At 36.3% G+C, this 11,913-nt stretch overlaps 1 protein-coding gene across 1 annotated transcript in view; it reads left to right on the top strand.

Moving 5' to 3' along the window:
- Positions 1–11,913, top strand: part of LOC140949512 (uncharacterized) — a 188,174-nt gene that overhangs the window by 2,218 nt on the left and 174,043 nt on the right. Inside the window, exons 5-10 of the mRNA XM_073398673.1 lie at positions 876–949; positions 2,777–2,883; positions 4,872–4,922; positions 5,923–5,979; positions 7,754–7,804; positions 8,769–8,825. Of these exons, the coding sequence (XP_073254774.1) occupies positions 2,778–2,883; positions 4,872–4,922; positions 5,923–5,979; positions 7,754–7,804; positions 8,769–8,825 (322 nt within the window). The 5' untranslated portion in view covers positions 876–949; position 2,777. The remainder of the gene's footprint in view (positions 1–875; positions 950–2,776; positions 2,884–4,871; positions 4,923–5,922; positions 5,980–7,753; positions 7,805–8,768; positions 8,826–11,913) is intronic.

Here is an 11,913-nt window from a genome sequence, read left to right as displayed (position 1 = left end):
CAGGAGAGTTATCATGTTCAATTAAAGATGAAATTACAAAGCAAAAACAGTTGTCTTGAGACTAAAGAATTGGCTTTTTATCAGCAGTATGATAAACACATTCTTCTCTCTCACAAACCAAATCCCTGCTCCCCTAAGCCCCGGGGGGGGTACTCCCATACATTACCTATACGGGTATGTGCCGCCCAAAGGGGTCGTGATTTTGAAGCTCCTGATTTAGAACGGGGTATCCATTTCGGAGGCGTTTTCGAGAACGGGGTATAATATTTCGAACGCACGAAAGCTCCACTTTTGTAAGTAGCCATTTGAAATTATTCAAGGACAGATTGCTTTTAAAAATAAGATTCAATGCGTTAACAAGCAAACCGTTGTTCTCTTTGTTGCACCCTAGAACGGAGTATAGAAAATTGGCCCATTTCTAGAACGGGGTATCAGTTTTAGGGCGAATTCTAGAACGGGGTATAAAAAATTAGCCCATTTCTAGAACGGGGTATCAATTTTAGGGGAAATTTTTTCTAGAATGGGGTGCCAATTTGGAGTCCCGGGCAGCACATACCCACCCAAAAAATACCCAAGTGCCCCCCCCCCCCCCCGGGCCCCTAAGTTACCCTCTAAAAATTCATGACAGACGTCTGTCATTTCATACATTAGCGATTCTCTACCCAGTGTCTTGACAAGTTCATTTGGGTAATACTTCCATACAACCCCATACATTTATATGCATTTAACAATCTCATACTTAATTTCACTAAAACAGTTTATGAATAGTGTCAAAACATTTTATACACAATAAAATGTATGGAACTCTGTGGAAAACTATCTTGACTTCATTTCTGTTTTTGTCTTAAAGTATTACTTTTTGCCATTTATTTCAGTTACACTGGTTAACCGAGACAGTTGGCACGCCTTAGAGTGAAGGACTGACAGAATTTCATTTTACTGAACAAAGGTATTCCCTTACAACACTTATCTATAATGGTATTCCTCTACAGTCTGAATCCTCTTTTAGGCTGCATTCATTATGTATACCACAGGGGGAAGGGAGGGAGATTATTTTTGGGGGGGATCTCAAATTTTTTGGCAAGGGACAAGGGGGGTTTACCAAAATTTTTGACAGAAGAAAGGGGGGTTGCTAATTTGTTTTTCTCCGTTTATTAAAATTAGGAAGCATTGTTTTGTGGATTTTTTCTATAAAAGAAGACTACCTTAATTACTCTATGCTAAAGAAAGTTTGCTAGCTAATTTGCTTGATAAATACACTCTTTATAGGACTTTAACTATTAATATAACATTTAAGTGTTTTTATTGAAAAGCTATAATTGCTTTCGAGTCAACAACAACTACAAAATTTCAATGAAAAGTTCAATCTTTCTTTAACTGGAAAATTGCCAGTATTTCTGTGTTTAGCAGTAGCCACTGAAATCAAGACTAATGAATGGACTGAACTAGAGCTCTATAAGCTAACATAACAGCCATACAAAGTATTTTATAGTTAGTATTCTTATGCAAAAAAGTTCACATTGGAATGTCTTGAAGTGCTTGATGGCACAAATAGCATACAGAACTTGAAAAACGTTTCACTGGTTTAACATTTGCTGATGAATGTTATTAAACTGTACAAATTTAATGCTTGAAAACACATTGCAACTGTCTTTGTGAAGTTTTTATGGCACAGTTTTTACTGCACTGTGAACATTTTACATGTAATCACATTTAATTGTAGAATTGTCAAGTGAAAATTGAAAGATACTTTTAGATTATAAATCAGAATGTAACGTAACAAAACATAGCCTAAATAGAGCATGCGTTTTACTGTTTTGAGAAGAAAATTAAGCTGCTTCACCTTAGCCTGTGACAATTAACATCAGCCTCCACTAGTAAACTATACTCCTACAACATGTCAATAGGAAATCCAAAATTCAATGTTTCAGATGCCATTAGACAGCTTTTTTCCCAACTTTTTAAGGGCTCAAAACATGGTTTGAGTTATCGAGTGTAAAATTATATAGAAAATGACCTGAGGGGAAACGAAAATTGGTTCGAGTTAGCGGGAGTTCAAGTTATCGAGAGTTCGAGTTATCGAGGGTTTGAGTTACCGAGGGTAAAATTACAGTGAATGTATGAGGGAAATCCAGGGGAAATCGATTTTGGTTCGAGTTAGTGCAAGGTTCAAGTTATAGAGAGTCGACTGTATTTTTATTTCACAAAAATCGGTGAACCTTTGGTTACCTTTTGTTTTAAGTTTTCTATTTAAACATTAATCTGTCCACCATTTCACCATAATTGCCTATATTTTACTTTTCTCGTCAAAACTTGGTTGGGGGGGGGGGGGGAGTTTGCCATTTTTTCTTTTGGTCAAGAAGGGGGGCTGTCTGAAAATTCTCTATGAATTGGGGGCCCGATCTTAAAAAAATTTGCCCTTTTAAAAAATATCCTCTGCTGCCCCCCCCCACCCCCCCTGCCCTGCAATATACCTAATGAATGGAACCTTATGTGATGTGTTATACAAGTAGAAGGAAAGGCTTTCTTGTGTTACTGAAGTCCTCAAAAGTATCCTGGTGATTTGCTGGCAGGGAAAGTTATAATTTGGAGATTTTGGACCACGACCGCTAGTTTGCTGACATTAAAAATGAAGTAGAGATACTCGTTGTAGGGAACAGCAAAATATTGGAAATTTTTAAAATAAACTTGGTGAGCAGCATGGAGAAGTGTATCAGTTGGCCTCACTAAACTACTATTTTCTAATGCATAAATTTTAATCTTAGTCTAATTGTAGAATGGATAAAGATCGATCTAAGAAGAAAGAAGATACTCTTTGGAAACAGGTGAAAAGAAGTGCTGCAAAGCCATTCCAGAAACCATCTGGGAAACCAAAAAACCAAGGTAAAGAAAGTTGTAAAATAATATGTTGACATTCATGTTTCTTGTAGATATTTTTGGAGATTAAGAACAATTCCAAGTAATTAATACCTACAAGGGTCTTTCAGTGGGTCTTTGGAATTCTGAGGTGGAGTGTTTCTTTCCCCTTACAGGGCTCGAAATTAAAAAAAATGTCTGGTCGCAAATTTGCGACTACTTACGAAAATTTGGTCGCAACTTTGAAAATGTTAGTCGCGAAATTAATTGAGGCCATTTAATCAAGAAATAAGTAGGCTTTTAAATGATTAACGCTTTAATTTTCATTCTTTCAACAGCTTTCATGTCATTTCGAGACTTAATAGTACAGAACGTTTAGCATCTCGGACAACACCAGTTCATCTAAACGATCAAGTTGAACCTGCGTTAAGGCACATAAATTAGTGTCTGTTATTTATTTTTTTATTTTGTCTGTTTATTTATTATTAGTGTCTTATTAGTCAAAGCGATACATTTCCAAATCATGAACAGATATTACAGCAGGAAACTGCAGTTCTTAAATGCCTCCAATCTCTGCAAAATAGCAATAACATTTGTACTGGGCGGACATCCGACATGGTTATAGGTTACGTTACGTAACTAAATTCCTTTAGTTTTACCTTTTGCAGGTTTTCCACCGATGACAAAACAAGTAACGAATTCTTTTATATATTAAGCTTTATATCTGAAGTATCAGGGGTGTTACCACAGTGATTATTCAAAGAACCCTGAAGGACTGAATCATTCAATACAACGATACGTGCCATGCAGACATTCCGCCATCTTTGTTTGCTAAACCTCATTTTCATGTATACGTAGATTCGCAACCCACTTGGAACCGATTTATTTTACGTGTAAATTTTTTTTTTTTTAACTAACCGTTACTGTCAAACGAAGTAACAATGAAGCCTTAAGTACTCATTTTTTACCAACGAAAGTTATTGACTCCAGTTTTTCTGCTTGTTTCTGTTCCTTCGATCTTGCTCAGTGACTAACGACTGTCAGCGGCAAATCAAAACGAAATATGAGCCTGCAATGTACATGTTTACAGAACCCGCTGAAAATGGCGTGCTGTTGAAGGAATATCGTTGCGTGTATGCATTCGAGGTAAATTACGGTAAACCTTCAGATTGTAACAAAATTATAAGACGCTACTTCAATGAATCTTTTTATTCTTAAATTTATTTAAGCAAAAATTCAAGTGCTAGTCCTTTTATATCGTATCAGTTAAGGCAAAACCTAGTCGCAAATTTGAGACTACTCTCATTTTTCTAGTCGCAAATAAGAAAAATTAAGTCGCCAATGCGACCGTATCGGTCGCAATTTCGAGCCCTGCCTTAGGGGAGCTGATCCACTGCCCAGTTACTCTGTAGCTCAATTGGGAAATTGGTCTGTCAAGCTACAGGTTGTACAGCTGTAAGATCAGGATCTTTAAATAAACGTAACTGTGAAGAAAGTGCTACCTTTTTTATGACAGCTGCAAACGGCTAGACTTTCTAGTCTTCTGGCCATCAAGGACAATACTTGTAAATCATAATAACCATCATACATGTATATAAACATTCCGTGACACATTAAAGAACCCACACACTGTTAGTTCATAAAGACCAGGGGATGTGGTCCCTGCAACTCAAGTTCCTGCTGTTTATAATGTCGTCAGTAAACACTAAACTTGAGCTTGAACTTGAGTTTGTTTCATGAGTGCAACCATGATATGGTATGTCATTTACACATTTTGTCATTTGGTATAAAGATGCCTGTACTCATTGTTAAATTATATTAAAATTGCAAACAGCTGAGAAAAATTCAAAAAATGGTTTATTTTGAAGATTTATTAAAAGATTCATGAATCTCCTACAGCAAGACAAAAAGCATTTGATCCAGTTCATTGTCTCCAAAAAAGCAATTCATTTAACAACATAAATTGTGAACAAGACACTGATGAAATGACTAATTATTTGTTGTTGTATTTTAAGGTTCATCTGGAAGGGGTGAGAAAGCTGGCCCAAGCACAAGTTCTGTTACAGGTGAATAAGAGATTACTAATTCATTGTATGTGAGAATCACAACAGCTCCTTGACAGTAACCAGCTACTAAACTTTGTCTTCTATCTATTAATTCTACAAGGTTCACAGCTGGGAAGTATCTCCTCCTGTTTTTGGTACCTCTTATAGATCTTAAAAAAATGAATTTCTTCCATGCTTACAAAGCAAGATTCCAATACCTTCTGGGGATACTTTTTGAATTTTTTATTTGAGTAGCACCTCAGCTGTTTAATAGGGTAGTATATCCTTCTCCCCTGCCTTCCCCCACCACGCCCTGAGGACACTAGTGACCAACTTTACAGGGCTGTCACTAAGGGCCGGGAGGTGTGGATTTCCCATGGCTGCTATGAGCATGACCCTTGGTTACATTCATAGGAAATAAAAGGAAAATAGGACCGAAAGAATTTCCGGGATGTTCTATTCCCTGCTCTGAAACTTGCAACCATAGTGACAGCCTTGAACTCTAACTAGTAAGCTCTCTGCTCTAGTGGCTTTATGTTCTAGTATTAGATCATTCTAGAACTCTACCCTCTGATTGGTTGGAAAGGCCCAGAAAATATTTTGTTTTGTTTTTTTTCCTGTTTTGAAAATGTTTTTGAACTGCAACTGCTTACTAGATCCCTTTCAGAATCAACTCAGTGTGCAGCTGAAATCCTGCATAACCAAGTTTAAAACATAAATTTATTGTCTAAAATTGTGCACACTGCGACCAGACATCATTAATTCAGACCAGACATCATTTTAATTCACTAAATTTTAGTGAATTAAAATGTCAGTATCACCCACAATTCAGTAAAACTTTCAGTCCCAAGACAAGCTGCTCAGTGCTTTTTGTTGTAAAAACTTTATTATTCAGACCCAGAAACTAAAATGTGAGCAGTAAAAAAACTGACATATTGATGAACATCCCCAAATGCTTTAGAATAACTGTTGTTTTAAATGTCTCACTTCAATTTTTAATTCTATTTTGTTTAACTCACAGACCTGTCAGCAGGGAAACAGCCCTCTAGCTCTACGGCCACCAAGGAGGAGTCACCAGGTACTATTATATCAATAAAGCAGAAATGGTACCAGACATACAGTAGATTAAAAACGCTTGCTTGAATATGAAAATGACTTTTATCGTTTGTTATATTGCAATACAAGATGATCTTTATTGTCACAGTTGTTTATATTTATTTCAGAAATAAGTAGCAAAGAAGTATGAATTGATACTTCAAGCATCAAATTCTTTTTCTCATTCAATTTTTCTGTTAGAATTTTGCTAAGGTATTTTTAAGTTGCGTTAATCCTCGAGGCCAGTTATAAAAAATAAGAATTATTTTAAGCACTCAACCACAAACATCACTAACAGCTTTGGACAGCTAGCCCTCTATTGGTGTCTCCTCCCTGAACCTCTCTTTGTGGGGTAACACCCTTTCACACTTACTTTACTGATGCACTCTTCAAAGACATTTACATATAAATGTTACTGCCCATCCCGCCATATTCATAATTTGTAATTGTAATAATTAATGATTCTCTGTTTAGCTCACAGTGAAATTACATTTTTAACTCTTTTATAACTGAAATTTGTGCTAGGTTATAACTTTATAATATAAGAGAAATAATAAGTGTGAGCTGGGAAGCTAAATATACGTAACTGTGAAGAAAGTGATACTTTTTTTATGACAGCCGCAAATAGTTAGACTTTCTAGTCTTCTGGCCATTAAGGACAATACTTGTAAATCATAATAACCACAGGGTTTGAGCCAGGCCGCGCCATTGCGCCAATCCCGCACTGCAATTGAAATTGTCCCTTAAAAAAGCGGCCAAGGGGACAATTTGTCCCCTTCAAAATTTTGGGAAAAAACTCAAAAGGAAGCACACACGAAGAGATTTAGTTCAGTACAGAAATTGCAAGCTAAAACACAACATGGAAAGTATATTTTAGCATTCTAAAGTCACGTTTCAGTCATGCTCTACTGAACACATACGTTTCATGCTCTAACCAAGCATGGTGAACGCGCCTGGCAATCGTTAACATGTCACATCGAAAACGTGTTCGAACATTAGAAAGCTTTTTCACTTCAAATCAAAGCCAGAGTGAATCAGGGAAAAATGATACAGAAGAAGAACAGTGTATTAATCAGGGAGAAACGGACGAGGATCGAAGGAAACCGAAAAAATCACGACATCACACGTGGTTGCGCTATGAAAAGGTCTCAGGCGATGTTCAGCTATTTTTGTCGGAAATCTAACTGAGACAAACCTCTTTGCATCAGCAGAAGGGTGTACAGATTTCTGTCCCCCTAAAAATAAAAATGTCCCCCTGAATTTTAGCCAAGGGGACAAATTGTCCCCCAGTGATCAAATCCTAGCTCAAACCCTGTAACCATCATACATGTATATAAAAATTCCGTGAGACATTAAAGAACCCACACACTGTTAGTTTATAAAGAGCAGGGGATGTGGTCCCTGCAACTCAAGTTCCTGCTGTTTATAATGTCGCCAGTAAACACTAAACTTGAGCTTGAACTTGAGTTTGTTTCATGAGTGCAACCATGATATGGTATGTCATGTACACATTTTGTCATTGGTATAAAGATGCAGGTACTCATTGTTTAATTATATTAAAATTACAAACAGCTGGCATCTGGAAAATTCAAAAAATGGTTTATTTTGAAGATTTATTGAAAGATTCATGAATCTCCTACAGCAAGACAAAAAGCATTTGATCCAGTTCATTGTCTCCAAAAAAGCAATTCATTTAACAACATAGTTGTGAACAAGACACTGATGAAATGACAAATTATTTGTTGTTGTATTTCAAGGTCCATCTGGAAGGGTTGAGCAAGCTGCCCCAAGCACAAGTTCTGTTACAGGTGAATAAGAGATTACTAATTCATTGTATGTGAGAATCACAACAGCTCCCTGACAGTAACCAGCTACTAAACTTTGTCTTCTACCTATTAATTCTTCAAGGTTCACAGCAGGGAAGTATCTCCTCCTCTTTTTGGTACCTCTTATAGATCTTAAAAAAATGAATTTCTTCCATGCTTACAAAGCAAGATTCCGATACCTTCTGGGGATACTTTTCGAATTTTTTATTTGATGAGCACCACAGTTGTTTAATAGGGTAGTATATCCTTCTCCCCTGCCTTCCCCCACCACGCCCTGAGGACACTAGTGACCAACTTTACAGGGCTGTCACTAAGGGCTGGGAGGTGTGGATTTCCCCTGGCTGCTATGAGCATGACCCTTGGTTACATTCATAGGAAATAAAAGGAAAGTAGGACCGAAAGAATTTCCGGGATGTTCTATTCCCTGCTCTGAAAGTTGAAACCATAGTGACAGCCTTGAACTCTAACTAGTAAGCTCTCTGCTCAAGTGGCTTTATGTTCTAGTATTAGATCATTCTAGAACTCTACCCTCTGATTGGTTGGAAAGGCCCAGGAAATATTTTGTTTTGTTTTTTTTCCTGTTTTGAAAATGTTTTTGAACTGCAACTGCTCACGAGATCCCTTTCAGAATCAACTCAGTGTGCAGCTGAAATCCTGCATAACCAAATTTAAAACATAAATTTATTGTCTAAAATTGTGCACACTGCGACCAGACATCATTTAGTGAATTAAAATGTCAGTATCACCCACAATTCAGTAAAACTTTCAGTCCCAAGACAAGCTGCTCAGTGCTTTTTGTTGTAAAATCTTTATTATTCAGACCCAGAAACTAAAATGTGAGCAGTAAAAAAACTGACATATTGATGAACATCCCCAAATGCTTTAGAATAACTGTTGTTTTAAATGTCTCACTTCAATTTTTAATTCTATTTTGTTTAACTCACAGACCTGTCAGCAGGGAAACAGCCCTCTAGCTCTACGGCCACCAAGGAGGAGTCACCAGGTACTATTATATCAATAAAGCAGAAATGGTACCAGACATACAGTAGATTAAAAACGCTTGCTTGAATATGAAAATGACTTTTATCGTTTGTTATATTGCAATACAAGATGATCTTTATTGTCACAGTTGTTTATATTTATTTCAGAAATAAGTAGCAAAGAAGTATGAATTGATACTTCAAGCATCAAATTCTTTTTCTCATTCAATTTTTCTGTTAGAATTTTGCTAAGGTATTTTTAAGTTGCGTTAATCCTCGAGGCCAGTTACAAAAAATAAGAATTATTTTAAGCACTCAACCACAAACATCACTAACAGCTTTGGACAGCTAGCCCTCTATTGGTGCCTCCTCCCTAAACCTCTCTTTGTGGGGTAACACCCTTTCACACTTGCTTTACTGATGCAGTCTTCAAAGACATTTACATATAAATGTTACTCCGCCAAGGCTGCCCATCCCGCCATATTCATAATTTGTAATTGTAATAATTAATGATTCTTTATTTAGCTCGTGATGAAATTACATTTTTAACTTTTTTATAACTGAAATTTTTGCTAGCTGGTTATAACTTTATAATATAAGAGAAATAATAAGTGCGAGCTGGGAAGCTAAATATACGTAACTGTGAAGAAAGTGCTACTTTTTTTATGACAGCTGCAAATGGTTAGACTTTCTAGTCTTCTGGCCATTAAGGACAGTACTTGTAAATCATAATAACCATCATACATGTATATAAAAATTCCATTAGACAATAAAGAACCCACACACTGTTAGTTCATAAAGAGCAGGGGACGTGGTCCCTGCAACTCAAGTTCCAGCTGCTGTTTATAATGTCGCCAATAAACACTTAAAACTTGAACTTCAACTTGAGTTTGTTTCATGAGCGCAACCATGGTATGGTGTGTCATGTACAGATTTTGTAAATGGTATAAAGATGCCGGTACTCATTGTTAAATTATATTAAAATTACAAACAGCTGAGGAAAATTCAAAAAATTGTTTATTTTGAAGATTTATTAAAAGATTCATGAATCTCCTACAGCAAGACAAAAAGCATTTGATCCAGTTCATTGTCTCCAAAAAGCCAATTCATTTAACGACATAAGTTGTGAACGAGACACTGGTGAAATGGCTAATTATTTGTTGTTGTATTTCAAGGTCCATCTATATCTGGAAGGGTCGAGCAAGCTTGCCCAAGCACAAGTTTTGTTACAGGTGAATAAGAGATTACTAATTCATTGTATATGAGAATCACAACAGCTCCCTGACAGTAACCAGCTACTAAACTTTGTCTTCTATCTATTAATTCTTCAAGGTTCACAGCAGGGAAGTATCTCCTCCTCTTTTTGGTACCTCTTATAGATCTTAAAAAAATGACTTTCTTCCATGCTTACAAAGCAAGATTCCGATACCTTCTGGGGATACTTTTTGAATTTTTTATTTCATGAGCACCACAGTTGTTTAATAGGGTAGTATATCCTTCTCCACCCCCCCCCCCCCTCCCCCACCATGCCCTGATGATACTAGCAACCAACTTTACAGGGCTGTCACTAAGGGCCAGGAGGCGTGAATTTCCCCTGGCTGCTATGAGCATGACCCCTGGTTACTTTATTCATAGGAAATAAAAGTAAAATAGAAAGATTTTCCAGGATGTTCTATTCCCTACTCTGAAACTTGAAACCATAGTGACAGCCTTGAACTCTAACCAGTAAGCTCTCTGCTCTACTGGCTTCTGGTTTTAGATCTTTCTAGAACTCTGCCCTCTAATTGGTTGGAAAGGCGCAGGAAATATTTTGTTTTTTTTCCTGTTTTGAAAATGTTTTTGAGCTGTAACTGCTTACTTAGATCCCTTTCAGAATCAACTCAGTCGGCAGCTGAAATCCTGCATAACCAAGTTTAAAAGATAAATTTATTGTCTAAAATTGTGCATGCTGCAACCAGACATCATTTAGTGAATTAAAATGTCAGTATCACCCACAATTCAGTAAAAGCTAAGTTGATGTAAGCTTTCAGTCCCAAGAAAAGCTGCTCAGTGCTTTTTGTTATTGAAACTTTATTATTCAGTCCCAGAAACTAAAATGTGAGTAGTATAGAAACTGACAGATTGATAAACATTTTCCCCAATTATACTTTTGAATAACCCATGTTTTAAATGTCTCACTTCAATTTCTTTTCTATTTTGTTTAACTCGCAAACCCGTCAGCAAGGGAACAGCCCTCTAGCTCTACGGCCACTAAGGAGGAGTTACCAGGTACTATTATATCCAATAAAGTAGAAATTGTACCATACATACAGTAGATTAAAAATGCTTACTTTCATATGAAAATGACTTTTAAGGTTTGTTATATCGCAACACAAAATGATCTTTATTGTCGCAGTTGTTTATATTTATTTCAAAACCAAGTAGCAAAGAAGAAGTATGATGTGATACTTCAAGTGTCAAATTCTTTTTCTCATTCAATTTTTCTGTGAGAATTGTGGTAAGATATTTTAAACCTGCGTTAATCCTCGAGGCCAGTTATAAAAAATAAGAATTATTTTTAGCACTCGACCACAAACGTCACTAACAGCTTTGGAGAGGTAGCCCTCTATTGGTGTCTCCTCCCTGAACCTCTTTGTGGGGTAACGCCCCTTTACACTTGCTTTACTGATGCAGTCTTCAAAGACATTTACATAATAAATGTTACTCGGACAAGGCTGCCCATCCCGCTATATTTCATAATTTGTAATTGTAATAATTAATGATTCTTTGTTTAGCTCACGGTGAAATTACATTTTTAACTTTTTTATAACTGAAATTTGTGCTAGGTTATAACTTTATAATATAAGAGAAATAATAAGTGCGAGCTGGGAAGCTAAATAAACTGTTAGATTTTTTAGTTCGCTCCCCATCCATATTAAAGTCAGTGTGTAAGCAGGTGGAAAAGAAGAAAACTGAATAGATAAATGAATTAATAAATTGAATTAATAGACCTTCTAGGTTTGATCATTATATTCCTACACTGTATTCTGGTGTTTTAGAGCCCTGTTATCTACATGCACTGTTATTTACATTTCTGTTGTTATATCAAGATTTTAGAGTTGAGGATAATTT

Source organism: Porites lutea, chromosome 10 (genome assembly GCF_958299795.1).
Source record: "Porites lutea chromosome 10, jaPorLute2.1, whole genome shotgun sequence".
Taxonomy (NCBI): Eukaryota; Metazoa; Cnidaria; class Anthozoa; order Scleractinia; family Poritidae; genus Porites; species Porites lutea.
Note: the sequence above shows the minus strand (reverse complement) of the source record. Positions and strands in the feature narration are given on the sequence as shown.